The sequence below is a fragment of the Crotalus tigris genome, unplaced genomic scaffold (assembly GCF_016545835.1).
Source record: "Crotalus tigris isolate CLP2741 ecotype Arizona unplaced genomic scaffold, ASM1654583v1 scf7180000018018.2415403412:4055106, whole genome shotgun sequence".
Taxonomy (NCBI): domain Eukaryota; kingdom Metazoa; phylum Chordata; class Lepidosauria; order Squamata; family Viperidae; genus Crotalus; species Crotalus tigris.
Window position 1 is genome coordinate 2,241,001 of NW_024096780.1, and position 25,578 is coordinate 2,266,578.

General features: G+C 34.2%; 1 protein-coding gene across 7 annotated transcripts in view; it reads left to right on the plus strand.

The window, feature by feature from the left end:
- CDH18 (cadherin 18) overlaps positions 1-22,296 on the plus strand; it is a 605,479-nt gene extending 583,183 nt beyond the window's left edge. For all 7 annotated transcript variants that reach the window (XM_039346754.1, XM_039346753.1, XM_039346760.1 and 4 more), the window contains 4 exons: positions 4,382-4,503; positions 6,598-6,715; positions 18,617-18,868; positions 20,297-22,296. In XM_039346754.1, coding sequence (XP_039202688.1) covers positions 4,382-4,503; positions 6,598-6,715; positions 18,617-18,868; positions 20,297-20,787 — 983 coding nt within the window. In that variant the 3' untranslated portion in view covers positions 20,788-22,296. The remainder of the gene's footprint in view (positions 1-4,381; positions 4,504-6,597; positions 6,716-18,616; positions 18,869-20,296) is intronic.
- The last annotated feature ends 3,282 nt before the right edge of the window (positions 22,297-25,578 follow it).

The window sequence follows — 25,578 nt, forward strand, 5'->3', positions numbered from 1 at the left end:
ATGAGTCACAAGGTAGCCAACACCGACAGGTTCTAGGTTGTGCATTGAGTACCAAACAAAGGATGAGTACCGGGACAAAATTTTCACATCAAAATATGTTGTGTACCAAATTCAGTGAGTTTCAAAGCAATTGAGTACCAAGGTATCTTCATTTGAAAAGCATATTTACTTGTTTTCCCCGTGGATTTAGACCAGGGGTCTTCAAACTTAGCCCTTTTATGACTTGTGGATTTCAACTCCCAGAATTCTTCAGCCAGCATGCCTGGCTGAGGAATTCTGGGAGTTGAAGTCCACAAGTCATAAAAGGGCCAAGTTTGAAGACCCCTGATTTAGACTGTCCAAATTTTTTATAACTTTGGCAGACTAGGATAGTAGTTTGCTCTTCATTTTGTAATCAGGCTATATGTTTGCTTGCTTATTTGTTTGTACATTTACTACAACTTTAAAACTCCTCCTTGTCTGGCAGGAAACCAGGCAAATTATACAACTAGGAGCCATCTTCAAGAAACATTCCAACTCCACACGGATCACATTACATATGTGATAAAATATATATTATATACCTATCCACAGAATCCATAACTGATAAAACAGAAAAAGGATGTTAAAAATAAGCAATCTCTGGATTCCCTTGGAGAATTACATATCCAAATCTTGAAATCTTGGATTTACCAAGCCAGGCTTAATCTTTTCTCCTGAGATAATGACCCAGAAACTTCCCATTTTTATTGTTCACAGAAGACAGTGAAAGATGCAATGGCCCATAATAAATACGCATATTGTGTTGGGAACTTTCAGAAATTCTAATTAGGGCTTTTGAAAGTTTCCATGCAATTATCCAGAAGACACGTGGTTGGAAACTTACAGAATGATAGATTTAGATTCATCTCATTGAACAAATCCTTGCCAAGCACAGAATCCAAATAAAAGCATACTAGACAGATGGCTGTATAGTTTTGCTTGAACGTATGCAAAAAACAAACAAAACAAAAAACCAGAGGTGAGAGGCAAATTATTTCATTGAAAGTTGGGGTTTATGGGGACGTTGTACCAAGGAAAGTTAAACTGTATCCTCCTAAAATAAAATGAGACATCTGTAGAGCAAGTCCGAACTGTGTGTGTTAAAACTTCCTTCAAATCTATAACAACTCTCTATAAAATGTTTAAATACCATTTTTGATATCCACTGCAATGTACAATAATCATGAAAAAAGCTTTGATAAATTAATCGAATTGGAGGCCACTGATTTGATAAAGCAAGATATTATACCTCCTTATTCCAAAGTTCTGGCAAATTCTCAATATATATGTCAGTAACTCTTCAATTGTTTATATACATGAGCTAGAGGTTTAGGCTCTCCTGAGATATTTTTCTGGATCCTTTTCCTAGTGATTTTAGTCTTTTAGCTTATTCTGACAGCACATTAGTGTTTGGACAGACAATAACAAAGGCTGTAATAAAACTCAAATTCACTTCTATACCAATTAGTCACAATTTTATGTATCTCTTCCCCCCCCCCCCACAAAAACCTCTCTTGATCCAAGAATATACAAAAATGTAAGATGGGAATCCCAGAGAGAGGTGAAATAGAGAAATCTATTCCATGTAAAAAGTTCTGAATTACTGTATATCAGTTTCCAGATTACAAGCATATTTTCAGAAGAAGAAATATTTTCGTTTTTAAAAAGCAGGCTGTCCATTTTCCGTGACATTTATTAATGTTTAAAATGAGAAAAACTTAAATCCAGGGGCAAACTGACCAATACTGTTTGGTTTCTAATCTTCCAGTATTACCATCATAGTAAATTATCAGACTGATACGTTTGGTGCCAGATAATTAAAGTAAATGAGTTCAACCTTTCATTGTTCAAACTTTATTACAGGATTGCAACTCCAATGCATAATGTAATATTCATTTACACACATAATTGTTACAGCATGTTAATCTCCTAACCTGCCTTGTATTTGGCAGAGAGTACTGGATGATTGCCTTTTTAACAGGAGTGCTAATGAAACTGTTTTGTTTGTCCTGGTGGCTAATTTATTGGAGATTTGATTTTGTTTGGTGAATTATTTAAAGGGCAACTTCTTTCTATATTGCTCCTGTTTCTTGCTTCATTTTGCATTTATGATTTACCATGGGAACAAAAGAGCATTCAAACATAAGGTGATGATACAACTTGATCCTGATAATATGTGGGTTTTTTTCCCTCATTAGTTGATTGTTCATATTTCTCAAAGGGAGCAAAGTAAGAACGATCCATTCAGCAAAAAGCAGAAAATAGTAAAATCTGGATAGAATTGATTTCAGCATATTATTTCAAGCATGCTGAAGAATATCAGCATTGTGGACTTTCTGCTATTTAAAATTTAAATGTAAAATTTGTTTTAACATTTTTAAAAATAAATTCTATTTGAATATGCTATATATGGGGGGGAACTCACTAAAACTGTTCTTTAGTACAATATCTTTGTTTTTGTGTCTCAGAAAGGGAAAATAGGATTTGAAAATAAAGTCTACAAGTGTACCAATCTTAAAAATTGAATAATATTTTTTAAATGTAGATGTTTGTGAACAAGGTAGATTACATTCATACATCCATTACTATTCATGCTTACTCAGAACTATTTCCAATTCCAATTCAGCAGGATTTATTCCTAAATAAAGAGATATAAGGTTGTAATACAAAGCAATTTAGAATCTCATACAATTCAACCACAACAGAACATAAAGCAATTCAAATGCTAGTCAATAAGACTAAAATAGTTTTATCTTGAGATTTATTGGTACTAATGTCAGTACCACAATCACAAATGCCCACAATGGATAAATAGTTAGTGAAGTTAATATAGTTGGAGATGGAAAATTGACTACTCTAATTAAATAATAGACTTTCTCTAGTTTCATTTCTACTTGGAAACCACTTTTGGATTTTTTGCTTGTAACTAAAAGAAACTAAATTTTAACCTTGGGATTTGATGACTAGAAGTGTTTATTATTTTTGTGTGTAGTACTGTGTGCTGTGGTTTATTCTAGTTCAAAAGATCATTGTATTTTATCTTTGTGTTTGTACCAAAGAAAGTTGGCTATTATTTTTCTCTATAGCCTTTTCACTTTTTGTCTGCACCACCCAATTTTGCTTTTTCCCTACTCCTTTCCTTTTTTCCTTTTATTTTTTCTTGCTTTGTTGTATTTTATATTTTTTGAAATTCAATAAAGTTCTATTAAAATGCCATTGATCAAATATTTCAAAAAGTAAGCAAAAATATGAATATTTATGTGTGCAGAAATATAATAATAATAATAATAATAATAATAATAATAATAATAATAATAATAATAATAATAATAATAATAAAGTTGGAAGGTCATCTAGTTCAATCCCCTGCTCAGGACAAATTGTTGTCCAGTCTCTTTTTAAAAACTTCCAGTGTTGGAGCATTCACCGCTTCTGGAGGCAGGTTGTTCCACTGGTTAATTGTTCTAACTGTCAGGAAGTTTCTCCTTAGTTCTAGGTTGCTTCTCTCCTTGATCAGTTTCCATCCGTTGCTTCTCATCCTGCCTTCAGGTGCCTGGGAGAATAGCTTGACTCCCTCTTCTTTGTGACAACCCCTGAGATATTGGAACACTGCTATCATGTCCCCCCTCGTCCTTCTCTTCATTAAACTAGACATACCCAATTCCAGCAAACTTTCCTTATATGTTTTAGCCTCCAGTCCCCTAATCGTTTTTGTTGATCTTCTCTGTACTCTTTCTAGAGTCTCAGCATCTTTTTACATCGTGGTGACCAAACTGGATGCAGTATTCCAAGTGTGGCCTTACCAAGGCATTGTAAAGTGGTATTAATACTTCACGTGATCTTGATTCTATCCCTCTGTTAATGCAGCCCAGCACTGTGTTGGCTTTTTTGGCAGCTGCAGCACACTGCTGGCTCATATTTAAGTGATTGTCCACTAGGATTCCGAGATCCCTCTCACAGTTACTGCTATTGAGCAAGGTACCCCCTATACTGTACTTGTACATTTGGTTTTTCTTGCCTAAATGTAGAACCTTACTTTTTTCACCACTGAATTTTATTTTGTTAGATAGCACCCAGTGTTCAAGTCTGTTATTATTTCTTGATAACATAAGAATATGCAATGAACTCTGAAAAAGTTTCTTTTTTTTCTATAGCAAGTCACATCCTACATTTTACAAACCACCTTCTGAAGCACATATTTGTTGTGGATTACTTTCCCCACTTCTTTCAGGACCATGGAGAGTAGCAGGAAAAGACAAGCTTTGGCAGTCTGAATGGATTCTAAAATTGCCAATTCACTTTATTTACACATGTGTATGTATTAAAAATGTTTGGGTTTTCTTTCTTTCTTTTTTTACAGACAGCCCTGGACTTTTGAGCCATGTCCCTGTTGAAATTAAAATTCTTGATGTTAACGACAACCCTCCAGAGCTTGCTGGAGACTATAATGTCATTGTCTGTGAGAATGCAAAGCCCAGCCAGGTCAGTTGCTAATTACAGAAGACTTAATTCTTTGATGCATTTATGCATTTATTTTAATATTTAATATTCTGGCATATTAAGTATTTCATATTAAAATCTCAATAATGCTAGAATATTGAACAAAATACTTGACTAGAATATAATCTAAAGGAAGCTTGCTCCATATTCATTGTTTGATTCCCTGATTTTTTTTCCAATGTTATGCCTGAGAACTGTTCTGCAAATGTCTCAAGTGGGGGAAGGGGAAATGTGGGTCTCCTTGTGACACTTTAAAAGTTTTGACAACATTCATAATGAATGATAATGCATTTACTTAAATGAATAGATATTTATATTAAAGTAATCTTCAGATACAAGGACATAGGCAGAGGTTCCCCACACCCCCACCCTGCCAAATTCAAGCACAGAGACCTAAGGTTTTCTTTCCCAGCTTGAACAAAGTCGTACCCACAATTTGTCTTCACTTTTTTATGGGATAAAATGAATTGCATACAGTAGCTGTCACATTTTTGCTCATGCTGCACTTCTGGCCCAACTTATAATTGGGGAAATAACATAATCCCTAGTCTTACTGTTTTTCTGATTTAATCATTTTGCCTTGGCAATGCATAAATAGGCATGTGGAAATCATGTCAACTGCTGTTGCAGTGAATTAGCAACACCATCCAGAGATTGACATTGTGGGTGAAAAGACCTCATTTATGACTCTTCTCTAGAAATGTGGATTTTCATCTGTTCATAGTATATCTCATTGGTGTTATTGTTCCAGTAGTTTTTCTGACTCTACTGAAAAATAGAATTTTCTGCTCTGAGAACATTCTATAATTCCATCAAGATTCTTTTTGGCTTCTTTTCACATCTGACATAGTGGTTGATGAATCAGGCTAGAACCTAGGAGACTGTAAGTTCTAAAACCTTTTAAAACCATGGGCCAGTTGCAGTCTCTCAGCCCAATTCATCTTCCTGGGATATTGTGAAGAAAATAGGAGGAGGATACAGAACTGGGTATGATTGTTGCTTTGAGTTGTATATGAAAAAAAGGACAGGATAAAAATCTAAGAGCAAAAAAGGAGGAAGAAGAGGAAGAATGGGCAAGTTACTTCTGAAAAATACTACTAAGAAAATCGTGAGAGGAGGACAGTTACCAGGATTCAAAACTAACTTGAAGGCACAATTGTATTTCCAATAAATGCCACATTTTTTCATGTATGGGATCTTAATTTTATGGGACACATTTTGTTTAAAAAGAGGGAATAGTGATGATGGTTATTCCACATTTTAAGAGAAGATAAAAATGACATTGCAATCTCAAGCAAGCCAAAAAAAAGTATTAAACAAGATTTATACAACTAATTGGGAGCAGTTTCAAATACTTAAACAACTATCAATAATGAACCCATCAAGTTGCCTCACAAAGTGGTGCATTTTCCTTTGCTGGAGGAATAGATGAATAGAGACTGGATAATTTTCTGCTCAGAATATTTTAAGAGCCTTCCCTGAGCATATAACTGGATCAGATATCTTCTACAATCCCTTATAAGTTTATGATTCTATTGACCTCAACTATGCCTATGTAAAGTCATATATGAAATATTTTCCTGTTCAGTTATTAATGTAAATAGAAATAGCACATAGACTTACATACTTTTCCTCAATGCTCAACAGCCCTCTCTAAGCACTTTACAATGTCAGCATATTGGCCCAAACAATCTGGGTCCTCAGAAGGAGGGAAGGCTAGTCAACTTTGAACTGGTCAGGACTGAACTCCTGGCTGTGGGCAGAGAGAGCTGGCAATACTGCATTCTAATCACTGTGCCACCAGGGTGCTTCAGTGTTCAGAAAATATTTGGATTAATAAATCTGAGTGCTGAGGCTGTATTTAGTTCATTTCATGATATTGCTTAAAATGCTGTCCTCTCCAAATTAGTCTAATAGATTAATAAATGACACCAACCGAGTATAAAATAATATACTTGGCACCAGCTCAAATGAATACTATGTTAACAAGCTGAGCTTACATGATCTTACTGAGTTCTGTCCAAATTAAAATCCAATTCAAAATTAATTACACCCACTATCCTATGTTCTTTCCAGATTATTCAGACAATCAGTGCCACTGACAAAGATGACATTACAGAAGGGCGAAGCTTCCATTTTGCTCTGGATGACAATTTTTCTTTGAATCCCAACTTTACATTAAAGGACAATGAAGGTAAATCAAAAATATAACTGGTCAGGGCTTCGATGTCTCATTGAACAGAATCGCTTTTGTCAATGTGCGAAAACCATAGTCATTCAGGATAATGGCATTTTATACAAAAGGTGCCATAGTCCTATTTTTTAAATTGGAAAGCAAACTACCGTATATCCAGTAATCATCTGGGAAAAAATAACCTTGCAGTATTTTCTATTCTAAATATATATTGTTGTATTTCTCATTTAAGCTGTTGTATACAGTCTAAAATATTTTACAGTGACTTGCTGGAACTATGAAACTTTAAGTTCTTAGTTAAAGACGTCCATTGTCACAAAAGATATAAGTGATTTTATTCTCTCCTAAAAGGTCAGAATTAGGGAAAAAGGGGAAATATCGCTTCTTATCATGTTATACCAGTAGTAAAAGAACATAAAATTGTAAAATACTACCAGAGTTCATTTTTAGCTGAAATATCCATTTGGTAAAATGGGCACAATAATGCCTTGTTTTATATTAATCTAAGAAACTAAATGACTATTTGTTGGTGGATGCATTTTAATAGAATATCATAGTAGAAACTAGATAATTTCCCACCAAGTTTTAGAAAAGCAATTCTTAAATTGTAAGAATTTCATAAATAGGATATGTCATATTTGGTCCTTATATTTGTCAATTTGCATTATATTTCTGATTTATTCAGTAACATATCTTTTCTTGTTGGATAAATTTCTATAAGATTTTCATGACTTTGTACAAATCAATAAGTTAGGTAGCACCTAACAACGTTGGCTGAACTTAGAAGCTAAGCAAGAACAGTTTTTGTTAGAAATTGAATGGGGAACCACTTGAAACTTCCAGGAATATTGTCTGGATTGTATTTTTTTTAAAGAAAATCGGAAGTTTAAAAACATCCCAGAAAAGGGTAGAATAATACTGCTAGGTAATTGCATAAATGCAGTTTCCAGCAGTTGGCTTTAGCTCAGCCCAGAAGTAATATTTAGTCATCTTTGGTTGTTCTTAAAAAGTTAAGTAAGCTTGGATCTTATTATTAGATGGAGAGGCAACAGCCAAGAATTTCAAGATTATACTGAGAAATTAAAATAATCAAAGAAACCAAAGCCATCATGGAGAAGATAATGCAACCCGTTTCCATTTTTGGGTGTGAAAATTCCATGAGCATTAAGAATCAAATGCAACAATAAGACTTTAACTTTTGAAACAAAGAAGGTTACTATATTCTTGGTGGGTAGCCTAGCAGGTGATTTGCATTAAATGCAGAGATTGTGATTATATTTTGCTACAGTTTTGTTTGTATGTTTGCTTTGTTTCTTTGTAATCCATGTTTTTGCCATAGTTTTAGACTCTTTGGGGTGAGAGCCAATTAGCCTTAAAAATGTTTCTGAAACATTGAAAAGCTGAGATGTGAAATGAGAAATTTAAAATTTCTCCTTCAGATGAATGTACTGCAGGAAACAATTGAAAAGAACAGAGATAGAGAGAAGTGGAAATAATTCTGGGAGTTAGCTTCTTTTACTTTATTAGGAATTCACTGCTGTGGCCCTTGCTATTTAATGCTGACCCCTTTGTTCTTCAGTAATGCAATCTTCTTGGCCTTGAAGAAGCCTCTCAGTAAGTATAAAATATATTAGATTTTCAGGGCCGACACAAATGTCCACTCTCAAAGGGGGCAATTGGATCTTGGAAGATGCCTTCCAGACCCGGTGGAAACCTCAACGACCATGATTTTCTAACATCAGTTTCCAAAGCCAGAGAGCAATTTGGGAGGTATTTCATGTGCATTGCAGAAAATTGGAATCTGCAGCCCTCAAATACTTTTTAGCATGTAGAAAAATATGACCTAGATTTAGTCCTGGTTCCAGTTGGAGCAGAAGTGAGGAAGTCTGAATCATGTTCCTCTTTCCTCCCTTTTATCCTGTAGACGTGACCCAATTCTACCTCTAATTTCAAGACATCTCTCTATTTGTTTTTGTTTTTAAATTTGGAAAAGAAAAGAGATTTAAAAAATACAGAGAAATGACAAAATACAAATATTGCATGGAAGAGTTTGTAGAATAATGTAATTTTTAAAAAAAAATTATGTAGAAACTGTTTAATTATAAGAAATATGTCACTTTTGTCCTTACAGAGCAGTTTGGATTAAAATAAATGCAAAGATGCTTAACATTTTTTAGGATTTTCAAAACTCTTATAACTAATATAAGTAAAATCAAATTTTAGATCAACTAATCAGATATGTTTGAATATTAATAGCTCAGGTTGGTAGTTGGGCTATTGGTTTGATCTCTGAGCTTGGCGATTTGGCCCACAAACCAGCCTCAACTCTCAGACGGAGCAGACAGAAACAAACCACAGATCAGGTGTCATGTACTGAATCCAGTGCAGCAACTGTGAAAAGAACTATGGGGGCCAAACAGGAAGAAAGACTGCACGAACACTTCCTGGCTATCAAAAGACACGACCCACTATCCCTCGTGTCTGTCCACAAAGACTCAGAAGGACACAAGTTTGATCTAATCACAATTGTAACCCAAGCGAAATCAAGGAGAGAAAGAGAATTCCTTGAAGCCTGGTTCTCCATCAATAAGTCAATAAACAGACATATTGCCATTGACCCAATCTAGCAACCACTGAGAATGAAAGAACTACTTCAACCGCAACCCTGAAGGCAGCATTTAAAATGCCATACAGCAACAAAAATCACAACTCCCTACAAGAAACCAGACCACGTCTCAACAACAACAGCCAGGCAGCCAAACAACTCGAAACCAGACCATAACTCAGAGGCAACCAAATGAACAAACACCATTTGCATCACACAGACAATATTCAAAAACCAAAGACTATGGCCCAGCAACAACAATCAGCCAATCAAACAGCCCAAAACCAGATCATGACTCAGAAACATCCGGACAAATAACACCAACACCAATTTACACCACACAAAAAAAGGTATTTAAAGGCCAGTGCTCTGACAAATGGGCACAATTCAAAGCACACTGAAGATGCCACCCATCTGAATGGAGATGAAACGTTTGCAGCCAAATCACCAAGCTTTGAGATCAAACCAAAAGCCTAATTTGCAGCTCATTTTGTAGGTATATAAGATACCTATCACTACCACCACCATTCCAAAAGTTGTAGAAAATGAAATATTCCACTGGTATTTGTGGGTACCAGTAATTTACTTTTCCCAAAATGTCTTTTTGAACATCTGTCTTTTTATAGATTTCTGTAAGGATAGTAAGGAGGGCATGGTCTAGATAGCCAGGATTTAGTTTTTCCAATGTTGGGGGAGGGGAGCATCACTGAGAAGTTTTATGACTGGGTTCACTGAAGGTAGCATTCCCTCAGTAGCAACACCCTCAACAAGCCTTTTTCTCCCAATTCTTACTGTGCAGACAGATTCAGTTTATAGAAAATTGTTATAGAATAAGAGAATGTGTAAGCAAATTCTTCTCCACCCAAGGTGATAGTTCTGTGAACTCCCACTACTCCCTTAATTTTGCCCAACTCATTCAACAGTTAAAAAAAATTTTGGGTAACTATTTGTAGAGAGATGGAGATGCCTTCAGAAACCATTACTGAAACTAGAAGACAGAAACCTTTGTTTAGCTGTGAAAAAGGAGATAGGAAGAAGTTGGAGCCATCTAACCCAGTAGAGTATAAGAATGAGGGAAGGTAAAGCACAAACAAATTTGCAAAATTCTGCTCCTATAGCTTATTTCAATAAAGTATTGTTATTATCTTCTTATGCAATTGGTTTCTTGATATGGTTTTGAAGTTTGTTTTTAACTTTGTATGTTTTAGCTTTTATCTAACTGTAAGCCACCCAGTGTTACCTTATGGTAAGATGGGTGGCCAATAAATTTTATAAATAAATAAAATATTTATACCAAAAAAATAGAAAATAATAACCACAGCCCCTACATGATAGTCTCCTCCTCAGTTTCTTGTTCTACAGTAGCTGCTCAGAGTCAAGTGAATATGCCTTTTTATATTGTAAAGCTGAAAGAATATTTCATTACAGGTGTACATTAAATGACTTGACTTTAGATTGTGGTTTCTATAGCAACAAGTGCTTGAATAAATTCCCATAGGATTACATTTTTACATATATATTGACAGTGTATAATCATCTGTACATTCCTAAAGAGTGTTAGAAAGAGAATGTTGGTAGAATCGGAGTGTGAAAAATATATTTTGCTGATGTGCTAAATGCTTCAGGTTTGATTATCTGAAATGCCTTATTTCAAACTGTTTCAAGTTGGGAAAAGCTATTTCGTATTCCAGCCAGGCTTTTTCAGATCTTTGAAAAGTTTTAAGCTCAAAATAATATCCAGAGTAATCAAAAACATCCATTTCAAACTGATATAACTGTTTTAAACTTGATAACAGACATTTTAAAATGATGCATAACCATTCCTGTTGGGTAAAGCATAGGGAGTGATTACCAAAACAAAGACAGATATAGATGATATATTATAAATAGATATGAACATTTGGGAGGAAATATATCAGCAGAAGGAGAAGAGAATCAGGTGAATAAACAAGGGATTTTCTAGAATTCCAGTAAGTGATTAAAAACAACCAAATATACTCTGTCATTTACAAGCATTTAAAATCACCATTAAACTTTATGTGGAATAGCTATATCAAGAGCAACATACAACACAGTATGAATCATAAAATGAAATAATGAATTGTGTTTAATTCTTCTTTTTAAAAATAAGAAGAAACTATTAACATACAAAAGAAAAAAGGGGGGAAAGAATAAAAAACAATAAAAAATAAAAACATTAAGAAATTAATTGCTTATAAATTATACTCTTCCAGCCTATTCTGACTAATTCTAACTAATTATTGAAATCAATATAATAATATATGTATTTATATTATAACTACTATAATAAGTAAGCATTAGGAATTGTTTCTGATTTCTTGTTACATAGCAAGCAAAGGTAGAGTATTTCTAAGGGAAAAGAAAAACAAGTAGATTGGTAGATTTATCTTAGTAATATTGACAACTAATCAATAGAATTTGAGTAATTATCCAGTAATTATCTCACATCTGTTAGATACGTTGCAACTATAATTGGGTGAAATACTGCATCAGAATAACAGAATTGGAAGGGAGCTTGGAGATCTTCTAGGAAGGAAGGAAGGAAGGAAGGAAGGAAGGAAGGAAGGAAGGAAGGAAGGAAGGAAGGAAGGAAGGAAGGAAGGAAGGATGGATGGATCACCCAGCAGGGTTGTCTAATTCAATATACTTCTGATGTGAACATCCCCCTACAGAAGCAAGGTACCATAGTACCTTGTTGGAAAAAAATCAATGTTTTCACATGTACAAAAAAAAAAAAAAAACCACTGCAACTTCCCACTTTAAAGTATGTTCCCCTCCATTAGACTAATACTAATGTCACACTGTTGCACTGATAGTCACATAACTAATGATGAACTGTATGGTGCAAGAGTAATCATGGATATTAAGCATATATTTTTTGAGTATTTGAAAGTACTGTTGCAACTATTCTAAAAGAAATCTTAATGTAAAGTAAAATTCTTTCACTCAAACATATTGATTTTTCTCATATTTGACTCTCCTATGAGACAATGGTTTTAATTTTTATTATTAGAGACAGAAAAACTATCTAGATGCAAATCAATAAATTTTATTTGCATGGCAGATACTAGACTTTTTCACTTCTGACAGTCTGTTGGAGTACTCTGATATGTCAGCTACAGTGAGAAACATTTTTAGTTTCTTGTGAATACATTTTTTTATTCCCTTAATTCTGTCAGTGGGAATCCAGGTGGTAGAGGTTTTTTTTTCTTTTTTTAAAAAAAAATTATGACAGTTGTATTTAATTTCACCTGTTATTGAAGATTGCTATAACTGGAAAAAAATGAAATTATAGAGTGTTCAGTTGTTTTCAAGATTTTGACATGTGCATAGTGATGTTATTTGCAAAAGTCTTCCTTCATTTTCTTCCCACTGAAAATATTACCCAAAGCTTGTTTTAAATGTTAGTCTTTCAGGATTCCTGCACTTAACACATTTTTATATTTGCGAACTTTATTTTTAGTATTATGATTTAAATTGCTTTTCACAAAGCATCCTTCTATCTTTGTGGTTTTCATTCCTTTCCTTCTGGCAGCTTGGAGTTTTCCCTTTGAAATATAATTTTCTCTCTCTGCTTTTATGTCTTTTTTCATCTGCATCTGTACTCACATTTCAGTTCTCTTTTAGCCCTCCTCTCTTTGTGGGTAATCTTTTGAGCTTTTTTTTATTATTATTATTTCTATGCTTCTCGTGTTTTTTTTTTTTTTTTGCATGTGTGTATGCATGTGAATTTGAAGCTCCTTCCATTCATCAAATAAGCCTCTCCTTTATTTTTTTAGTGTACAGTTTGGTGAAAGGCACTTTAGTCAAACACGTAAGATTGTACATTGTTTGTTATGAAGTTGATCGTGTTCTTCTGATCAATGTTAGAAAGAAAGCTTTGATGTTTTAACTTAAGCTTGATAAAAGCAGATGGAATCACACAGTCTGCTTCCATTCTCAGATCACAATTTTCTTTTCAGAGTCCCTTGGTAAAATACATGGTGAAAATTACAACTGTTTGCATTGCATTTTTAAAATAATTTTACACATCGTACATTAGAATCAAATAGAATCCTAATAAGGTCAGAAGATTCCAGGTGAATCAAACCAAAGGCCAAGCTATCTAACATACATTATTGTCATAAGAGCTAACCAAATATTGGAAGAAATTCATAAACATGTCATAAAGGCAGTTGCATACTCCTGAGTGTGATCTGGAGAAGCATCCACCTTGGAAACATGTAGGAGAAGGAATGGCACAAACTGAGGGGTAGAGTTAAAAGAGGGATTAGCCTAGAGTCCCTTTGTAACCACAAACAGATTAAGTCCTGCCCTCTCCTTTTGAATTCTGTTGACCCTTATCTAACCATTAGTTGAGGCAATTCCTATGCATAGGCATTTTGCAATAAATCAATTCTACCCTGAGCTACAATATTATAATAAACCAGTTCTACCCTGAGCTACAAATATTCTGTTATGTTGGTACCAATAAATCTGTTTAATTGGCTCTTCAGAGTGGACCTGTTCTTTTTTTGTACCTGACAAAGCATAATTGTTTTTCTTCTTCCTGATGTGAATAATAGAGAGAGAAGCAAGTGGGAACATAAGTGAGCCATTGTGGGTATTAGCTACTGATAACTGCAACTTGTTTAATCACCTCTCACAATCTCCATCATATCTTACTGTCGGCAAAAACTCAATTTAACCAGGAGCCATGTGGTTACATTTTGCTTCTCCTGAAATTTCCATCATTCATTGTCACTGGATCAACTTCAGGTTCTAGGAATAAGCAAGAGGAAGAAAAAAATTCCTCTTATTTTGTCCTTATGGAGAATTTATAAAGCTGTGTTGTTCCTATACAACTTTCCTATTTATTTATTTTTCTAAATGAAGTATTCATAAGAAAATCTAGCTGAAGATTTTTGTTCCTTTAGTATGCCTTCTCTCCAGACTCCCAATATTTGTACAGTTCTTATTATTCACTCTTGAAAGGATTATTATCAAGCTTGAAGAGCTGCGAAAAAGGGCAATCAAAATGATCAGGGGACTGGAGCTATTTTTTTTGTGCAATAGACAATTATATTGGGGATTTTATTCTATTTTGAGTAAGGAGAGACAGAACAAAGGATCTATTCTATATAATGAAGTGGTGTAAAGAAATTAAGGCAAATGAGTGGGGTTTTTTTGGTTTGTTTTTTTTGTTTTGTTGTGAAGTTGTGAAAGTCCTCAAATAGACTTTCCTTTTTGCAAAGCTGCTACATGCTGGATCATAGGTTGAAAAAAAAGATACTATTCCATGCCTGACAAAGATATCAATTCATATAAATGTTTAAATGCTTCTTAATCAATCTATATCTAAAGTTCCTGGTTTTCTATATAAAGATATTTTAAGCAGTTGTATACAGCAGCAGAGTCGTGTATCACATAATTAGAAGAACTTATCAAACTCTTCAAACAGATGTGCCTGTATTTAAAAAAAAAAACAAAATGTGAATTATGTCTATGTATAGATTTACCCAATAAATGCTGTGGGCTATAAAATCTGACTTCTAAAAGTTAGATTTTTTTTCTGTGTAAGTTTTTATTTATACCTGATTTCCCCTCAGTAGTATTAATATGCATTAGTATCTTTTAATATGTTTCAAATTTATGTATTTATAAAAATCTTGATTTTAATTAAATGTTATATTTTAGGCTTTTTTCTTAGTTACTTAAAGTTAATTGAGAATGATAATTGGATTAAATTATTTTAAATAATATAACAAAGAAGCTATTTATTCCCATACAATTTTCCTAAGTCTTTGCTTTATATTCATTTTTAGTTTTATTCTTCTAAAAAATAACAGTGATGAGCAATGTATTTCACAGCATTTTAGAAATCAGGTTGCATGCAACATCATACTGTGATTTTATACCTCTAATAAATGTGTTTAAAATGCAGCCCTTTCACTGGAAAATTGTTTAATACTGCATCTATAAACTAATGGAGAATGATCTGTCCATTCATCAAAGTGTATATTTAATCAGTTGTTGACTTCGTCAGGACAAGAAAGTGACAGAGAGATAGCCGTTTGAATGTCAGAGGACATGCTGAGTGCCTATAAATACAAAAATTAAAAAAATAAATAAAAATTCTGAGAAAAGCTAAAGAGCTAGCTATGTTGATTTTCTTTCTCTCAAAAGAGGATTTTATCTAGCTCCAATTTTCCATGAATGAAACAGCTGTTTTCAAGGTAGGTAAAATTATGGAGAATTAATGCTTAATATATCCTAGCTTCCTCCAGCATCATGGTTTGTGCTAAAAATCAACACTTAAGTAAAACTTTATTTCATATAATCGTAAGATTGGAAGAGATGTCCATGTGTGGGGGGGTTGGTATATGCATTAGAAGACATCATATGTAAATGAGTAATATGTATGTATTATATGGTATATATTGTGTCCAGTTACTTACAAAAGGGTCTTTTTAAAATTTATTATTTCAATTGACACCATTGCGAATGACAATGGTTACAAGTATTCCCTATAGTCATATGACCAGGTTTGGGTGCTTGGCAATCAGCATGTATTTATGATGGTTACAGTACCTGGAGTCACGTGATTGTTGTTTACAACCTTCTTGGAGGGTGGTGGTATCCTGACAAGCAAAGCCAATGGAGGAAGCTGAATTTGATCCATAGCCATGTGATTCAATTTAACAACTCTGAGGGGAAAAAAGTTCACAAAATCGGGCGCAACACACTTAATAGCTACATCATTTTGCAATGGAAGTTCCAGCCACAATTCTGGTTGTAGGCCAGGTACTACCTCTGTATATATAGTATGGTATATAAGAGCAAATAAAATGAAGATTGCTGGATTCCATTTATGATCCCATTAACCCTCAGGGAAACACAAATGCAGAGGAAATAGAGCTGTCCAACACGGGTGCTACTCCCAGATTTTGGTAGGAAGATAGGGGTGAAAGAAACCCATGTATGTACAGGCTATAAATTAATGACTTAAATGTTAACCACCCATGTATAGGTAATGCATTTAGAAACAAGAAACACACTCTCTTAACATGTCTGTCATATCTGAAACCATTGTGAGTGGTGACTATTAAGTTACCAAGATAAAATTCAGTAGTAAGGAAAATTTTGGGAGGAAATACGCTTTTAAATTAGTTACCAAAAGAAATGGAATCAATTTGTTATCAGATTCTCTCCATTAATGTTCTACATCAAAGTTAGCATTCTACTCCAGTATTCTTAAATGCCAAATGTTACAAAAACTTCCAAGCAGTCTGAGTATCAATCCAGTTAGCATTGTAGCTACTTAAGGATTTGAGAAGCCCAGTATTTCTACTAAATGCTGTTAATTTTTACAACCTCCTTTTTAAATCTGTTGCCCAACAAAAATTTGCGGAGTAAATTTTATTAAATTATTTAGATTCTTAAACCAAATGAGGCAAGATACAAGTAGATAATTTGAGTTTACAATCTTTGATCCTTACAAGCTTACCTAATAAAGCTATATATTTTATGGAACATCTGACCATTTTGTGACTAATTTTAGAGGTTTGTAGGGTGGAATCACAGGTAAACATCATCATCATTATCAAAGCATATAGAGCAGCAGCATAAGTAAACAAGTTTATCTCTCTCACACACACAGAGAGAGACACACACAAAACACAAACACACACAAACACAAAGTAAAAAAAAGCACTCTATTGAGTTATTATAAACAGTGGAAAGAGAAACTTTAACATTTTTTTAAATGCTACTTTAGATTTATTCTTATTTGGCAGCTCAGTCTTTAATATGAGAGAAGGTACTACTGTGCTGATGAAACAATTATATTCACAACCCATTTCTTGGCTAACACAATACATTTTGTCCTACGTCAAGATTGGGGCTTCCCATATTTGCAATCTGAAGCTGTGTGGCATTTGTTGGGACTAGGAAAAAGGAGGAAGAAAGTTGTTTTTCTGAAAAAGATGTTTCTGAATCTTTTTAAAATATTTATTTATTTTAGGTTAATTTATTCCAATAAACTCATAGATTACCATTAAACCAGAATGACATCAAAGGGAAAATTATTGAAAGGTTATTGAAATATTTAGGCAAAATTGTGATGACATAGAAAATAATTAAGACATGTTGTGAAATAAGCAGCACATTATATTGATGGATTGATCATGTGCCATTAAGTCAGTATTGATTCTTAGCACCCATATAGATTTTTTCCATGAAGCAAGTTATATAGAAAATGTTTAACCATAAGAAGCAAATCAGTTACAATTAATAAATTGAGCATATTAGTTAATCAAAACATAATCAGAAGAATTCCTATTTGCCACTTCAAATGAAGCCATTCTGGATCCTTCTGATTTTCAGCCAAGTTGTTTAAAAAAGTTAAAAAAAATTTCCTAAGACCACAGAGGGGAAAAAAAGGGAAAATTAATAAGAAATATAAACAGAAAAAAATATCTTAGAAGGAGGTCAAAGAAAGGTGCAAAAAATAAAAGACGATCCAAATGGGGGAAAAAAATCAGAACACTGTTCCCTGTCAGACAACTGGAGGAATCTATTCACACATTCTGAAGTACCTCACATAACCTAATGCTTTCTTTGCACATCTGTATGCATGTGTTTGATTATTTATTCTTATCAAATGTATCCAAAATGTTTCTTCTAATTAAAATGAACCTCTTATTAATCACTGGACCCAAATCATGTTTGTCCTATACTTCCTTCTTTGTGTCCTGCTAAAGAAAGGATGTTAATTATCAAGTATAACTGGATTAGAACAGGTCAAAGATATTGGTTTGTTTATATTTTGAATTATTTTTAATTTCAGAATTTTTTTTTAGGTTCTGAATTATCTTCAACAAAATAACTAGTTTCCACCATCTTATCCAGTGCTAAAGGTGTATCATATAAGTCTTATGTCAGTGTTTTGGGGTTAGGACACTTCCCTTCATTTCACTCTCAACACCCTTTTCTCTTCAGTCCTGTGGATCTGAACTAAGAAAATGCATATTCATGTTAGATCTCAAAGAAAGGATCAGTTTTCAGTGAGCCTTGCCCTTTTTCACAGCATCCCAGGATCCATAAAATGACCCAAAACACATCAGGAGGCTTTCATATCCAGGGAATTCCAGAGTTTACTATAGGGTGTATCTAATGGTTACCAGGATAGTCACAAGAAGTTGAAAATGAAAAACATAATGAAAGATAATATGTATCCTAAGTATGTTTGCATCATCTTTGTTAATACTACTTTGATTTCATCCTTGCTCCTACAGATAATACAGCCAGCATCTTGACCCGAAGGAGAAGATTTAGTCGGACTATCCAAGATGTATATTACCTTCCTATTGTCATCTCTGATGCAGGGGTCCCACCTCTTAGCAGTAGTGCCACTCTTGTCATTCGGGTATGTGCATGTGAAAGAGATGGCCGTGTGCGGACCTGCCATGCAGAAGCTTTCCTCTCGTCTGCAGGATTGAGTACAGGAGCATTAATTGCTATCCTGCTATGTGTTGTCATTCTCCTGGGTAAGTCCTCAATTAGTGTCCTTTCTGGAACCTTCAGATAATCCCAATAGCAGTGTGAGTTGCAGTACTAAACCAGGAGCTGCAAGAGCCAGTGTGATGCAGTGGTTAAGGTCCTGGACTAGGAGTAGGGAGACCCAGGGTCTAATCCTAAATCTTCGGCCAGTCATTCCCTCTCAACTCTTTTCAGCATCAGACTCTGCAATAAGTCAAATTATCATCAAAATGCTTCCTTAATAGGTTCAGTATAACACCTAGGTGAGCGTGCTGCAGAAATGAAAATTTGCAACCATGTGAGGCGAACACTAAGAAAAATAACAACTGAACTAGGAACTGTTTCTGATAAGCAGTTTTTAGAAATTCAGGGTTCTGGCTTAAAAATGAATAATTCCAAGCTTGAACTAAATTGATAGGACAGGGAAATCTTTAAAGCAAATGGCTGAGCTTCTGGCATCCAGCAGAATTAATTTTGCAGAGGTCAGTAAGTAATTAGCATTATCGATCTACCAGGTAAGATTTCAGGAAACCACCAACTCGGGTTGCAAGCTAATAACACTCAGGGAAAAAGAAAAAGAGATGAAGAGAGTCTTTTTGAAATGGATCCCCTGCCAGAAGAAAGAAAAGGAGAATAAGAAAGCCATTTGCTAATTATCTCTCTGTGGGATGAACTGATAACAGTCAAAGGCTCATCAAGAGGAACAAGGGACAGATGAAGCAAGAAGACCATTTCATTAGTTAAATGTCCTTGGAAATGCTTTTTCTCAGAACACTTTATGATTAGAGGCAAATACTGTGGATATACCAATATCACATAAATATCAATGTATATACTATATGTTACAAGGAATTTTTCAGTAAAATGCTAGTGCAAATATATGAGTTCATTTTTCCTGTCAGCCACAAAGTTTAATTTCTAGTAATGTAAATATTTCAGTACATTCATAAATCAAGACATTTGTAGGTTGGTTGAAGGGGATTATTTAATCAATAGGAGGGATTTACTTTTAATATCTGTGGGTCTTCTTTTGCTACTATAATAGATCAGTAAAAGGAAATTATTACATTTTTTCTTGAGAAATATTATAGTATCTTATCTTTCCTGTATTTATCATTATGCCTCAAATTGCCCAACTCTGGCCCAGAAATTGAATATCTAATTCCAGAACATACTTGGATATTTTGTGATCATTTAATTGATAGGAAAATACTATTTTATCTTGGAGTTATAATTATCTCAAAGAGAAAGTTACATTGCTGTACCACTAAGGCAAAAATTAATTTCAGCCTAGTCAATGAATAAAATAATAGATAACTCGGCCAACCCCCCTCCTGCTAAAATGAATGTAATAATAGATAATTCTGCCAAAATGCAGCTAATCAGTCAACTAGAACGGCAGTCCTACTAATATCTATTCTGAATTTTCTCATCAGCAATAGTGGTCCTGTTCATCACTTTAAAACGCAGCAAAAAGGAGCCTCTGGTAATTTCAGAGGAGGATGTCCGGGAAAATGTTGTCACTTATGATGATGAGGGTGGAGGTGAGGAGGATACAGAAGCTTTTGACATTACTGCTCTGCGGAACCCATCTGCTGCTGAAGAATTGAAATTCCGGAGGGATATTCGGCCTGAAGTGAAGCCTGCAACCAAACATCCCACTTCATCTCATCTTGACAACATAGATGTTCATGAATTTATTAGGCAAAGGCTGGCTGAAGCAGACCTTGATCCGAGTGTGCCCCCATATGATTCTCTACAGACATATGCATATGAAGGTCAAAGGTCAGAAGCTGGATCTATCAGCTCTTTGGATTCAGCAACAACACATTCTGACCAGGATTATAATTATCTTGGTGACTGGGGACCAGAGTTCAAGAAGCTAGCCGAACTTTATGGAGAAATAGAATCTGAAAGAACAACTTAATTATCTTGATCATTCCCCAAATATGGAACATTTTAGATCTCTGAGCAACTTGGAAGCGTAATGACAACAATGGCTGAATATCGATATACTCAAGATGTACACAGTTGCTGTAGAAAAAAGTGCCCTTTTCTCATTTGAAATGGGGTTCTTCAATTGAAGAAAGTCAAATTTTGAGGAAAAAAAGTACCCTTCCATCCCCAAGAAAAGTTTGTCTCTTTATGTATATTTTTTGTTGCACAATAAAGTCCGTGGTGCAGTAATAGTAACAATATTTTAAGTAAACAAAGCAATGCCAACATGCTTACAATTTCCTGAAATATATCAGAATTGCAGTGGATCTGTAGAGGGCCTACTTACAGGAAGAACTAATTCTGTTTGGTTGGTTGTGGCATTACATAATTAGCTCTGTTTGTAAGCTTAGAGCTATTGGGTAATTAAATGGGGGCAGAGTAAATTTCTCCTGTTTTATTCAATCCAAGGTATTTTATTTCTTTCATAAGGGGACACTAGAATTATCTAGTCAAGTGACAGATTACATTCAAGATTAATAATATTCAGCTGGTTTCTTTAAAAACAAAACCTGACTACTGTTGGTGAATGCAACATTTCTGCAAGCCACCTTCAATTTTTGTGTCCTGGAAAGGTAATGATGCAAGCATTAAATTGCTACTTATTTAAATTTATAATCTTCCCCCCTCTTAAACATTTCTGCCTGATAACATGCTTCCATTTTGTTGTTATTTTGCCTTTTTTTAAAGCTAGATATTTTTTTTTCTTTCATTTAAGGGAACAGCTTTTAGTTTCCTTCTGCAATGGAAATGAATAGGATTTCTTTTGTCTTTTGTATTATATGTTAAGCTGTACAATAGCTTATATTGTCTTATTTTTATTTGGATTGGCAACAAATTGATCTCTCATCAATTATGTCCTGATGTAAGTAAACATAATTTGATATAATGGGATTTCCATATATTTTGACATAGGAATAGAGTAATTTTTTTTTTCAAATTGCTCTTTTCAGGATGCTATAGTCTTTAATTCAAATGATCCTAGACAGGGCAGGGGTTGATGGGGATTTTATTCTGAAAAATGTAAATTGGGAAAGACTGGTATAGTTTATTATCTAAATAGATGGAGTTATCAGAAATGATCTAAAAGCACATTCTGTAAATCCTATTGCTAAGTTGGTCAACTCAATGTAATGCACCAATGCAGTAGCAACAATATAAGATATTCATATTATGTCATTGCAAAGTGGAGCTATAAAAGGATATCTAAACAATATCTGGAATCCTCCCATTACCAGTATTTGCTGAAATGATAAATAGCTATCTTTATGTTGAATCATCTTGATCAGATGTTTGGAAATGGGAATAACAAGGAAGATAGTGTTGAATGTGTCATATTTTCCTTATCTACTTCCTCCTCTTTAGTGGTGTGCATTGCCCCACTTCAATTATATCCTTCAGATTTAATCTAGTCCATTTGATTTTTCCATATAGAAAAGGAAGAGACTTCACCTTAGTCAGAAATATATTGGTTAGACCTATCCTATATTATAGATTTCTTCAAGATCTAATCTACCAGAATAAAGAAATAATTTTTATATGCCAGAGGCAAAACATTGCAGTTGTTTGAATGAACACATAATTTGCAACATCTGTCACTGAATTAAAATAGATACATCATGAGAGATAGTATCAATATTTTCATTACTGTAGTACATCCTATAGTGGTGTTTCCCAAATTTCTCATAATTAAAACCTAGCTTTTTCCCCCCTCATAGTTGAAATTTTTTCAAAGTGACTAATTTTACAGTGAATAACATTTAGCTTGAGGGAGACATAACCAGAGTAGTAGGATCATTCAGAAACATACAAAACAAAAATCTCATGAGTAGGTTTTTGGCTTATATAAGCCTTGAATCCTATTGAATTATTACAGTAGCTGAACAATTTACCATAGCAGTCCCCCTTTTTCTACCTTGGGTGGTATGTGGTAGTTCCTCTGCTTCCTATGTTCTCTAACTGCTCTACAATGTGATGATAGCTCTAGGATGACATAGCTTATTTTTCTATTTTTTTCTGGATAAGGAGGGAGTAACTGTGTCTTAAATCTTGTGATTCCAAGAGTTCCTTGAGTTTGCTTTGTAATATTCCTTTCCTCAATTCTATTTTTAGAAACCCACCAGCTGCTTAGGTCTCTGACAGCAGATTGTCTTTTCTGACACTGAAAGGGGGGTATGCAGTCCTTCAGATATCCTGCTATAATTTAGAGAATTAGGCTATATTAATTTTCTCACAGAAGATTAAAGTAGCAATTTCTCAATATAGCTTTTTAGTTATTCAGTTAGTTACTAGTATTTGCACTTTAACAGTTACTTTTTGATGATTTTAATCAAGTAAAAATAAACCTCTAATATAAACACACTTCTATATATAGAAGTTATGTCTGGGTAGAATATAATACAATAAATAAGCAGGATTGAGCTGTGCAGGTCAGCCTCACCCTGAATTTTTATTTACATTTTGAAGAAGTTGGATTTTGACATTATCCATGGAGATGATGAGACTCCATCTTGAATCTGTGAGTCCCTGGGAAGTGGATAAGGCCCTTTGTAGTCTACATTCTACTCTCCATTGGTTTTTTTTTATTATTATTATTCTCATAGTCATCAAGGTGACTACTGAGGTGACTGGAGATTAGATTCAAATGGGTGTCAATGTTTCATTGGATAAGAAGGCATTTCCTTTTTCTCTGAAGGAAGCTATGTTATATCTCTCGCTTAAGAAGTCTTCGCTTGATCCAACAATCCTAGATACTGTTAGTTATGCTCTTGATTACTTTTGCAGAGAGAAAAATTGGGAGAGTACAACCATCCTGGTCCTCCTTGATCTCCTGGTAGTTTTCAAAACTACTATCCAGCCCATCATTCGGGATCACCTTCAGGGGACTTGAGTGAAGAATAGTACTTGGTTCTCCTCCATACTGAGGGGCCAATTCCAATTGGTTGTGGTGTGAAAAGAGATTTACCTGGAGATCTCAATTTTGTGGTATGCCTCAGGGATTCTGTGCCCATTTATTTCAACATCTACATGAAATCCCTGGAATAAATCATTCATCAGCCCTGATTTATTTGTATTTGGAGTTGGGAGGGAGATTCATGGTAAGCTATCTAGATCCTTCAGGAATGGGCAACATACAAGAATAGTAATTGAATAAATATATACAGTACATAAATAAGAAATAAATAAATAAGGGAGGTACCATGCTTTAGCAATATTCTGAATTCTCAGAAAGGGTTCATCTTGTACTTTTCTGTATTCTGTTTAGTGCAGGGAAATTGAGGATGGCGGTAGCAGGACCTGTACATATTAAGTTGCTGTAGGTGAGACATGAGGCCCATCTCTTTTATTTGCCTCTAAATAAGGCCTGGGTAGAAATTAGGAAATCTTCCAAACATAAATAGCTAAAGAAAGGCATCTTATTATGAAAGATGAGGATGGACCATTCTGCTTACTAGCAGAGTGTTTATAAAGGTTCATCAGTGAGATGAGATGCTGTACTCACATCCTCAAAAACATAGCACTGAATTTTCTAACTTTTATACAGTAAGCTCTATAGCCCCAGTTATAGAGCTTATATATTTTATGTAATATAGCTTATATAGTTACAGATATAATCAGTATATTTGATAGATAAGGATCAAGGTGAAACCAATTTAATTTGGCTTAAGTTCTGACAAAATAGACTTAAGCCCATGGCATCAAGAATCAATGCTGGATAAAAGAATGAGTGTTTTATTGAGGTGATGATCAGCAAACAGAATTTAAGCATCTGATGTGAACAGGTTATGGATGAGAAACAATTATTGTGCTTGGCGAACTTGAGGGAAAGGCTATGAATAGGTAGATAAAGGCCACAGGTAAGCTAGATAGATAACATCAAAGAGAATATAGGAATGTTTGGGAAAGGTTACAAGAAATTATTAGAGATACATTAAAATAATGTGCATTTGCCAGTGCAATCACTGGAGGCTGAACCTGACTCAGTGATACCTAACACATAAGGTAAGATAGCTGTTATTGTCATTCTCTTGTATACAGAATGGCACATATTAAAATGAGATTTCGATGCACCGGTCTTGTAAAAAAGAATGCCACCCCCAAACATTATCACCATTTCAAGGATAACAATAATAATATAATAACAGCAGCAGCATCCTAAAATGCCCCCAGTGCTTCATACTGCATGTCAAGTGCTAAAGCCATGTTCAAAGCAGGCTTAAACACTAAGTCATACAAAATCATGAATATGCAGTATACACGTGTAAGTTAGGAATAAAGGTCAGAAATAGCTAGGAAGGAACTGGAAGCCAAATTCAAAGGTAGAATTTACAAACTGGATGTACTAGCTCCAACCAGGTTATACCTCATTAATTTCAGTAGGATTTCATTACTTTTTTTAAAAAAAAAATGTGGCCAATGAATTTTACAATATCCCATTTACAACTAAGAAGACTGTAAGCTCTGATTAAGGGTATAATTTAGAACAGCATCATAATATAAGGTAAAATTGAAGACACGTCAAAAATAAAACATTATGTTCTGATTTGTCTGTCAAAATTGGTCACTACTGTTGTGTTATAGAGTTCAATTGTGATATTGCTATCTTAAAAAGATATATTTCTGATAGATTTGAAGCCATCACTCGTGTAATTTTGAATATATAGAAACCTTCCATGCATACATGACAGTTATGCAATTCATAAGTGTTTTTCAAAACCTTGTT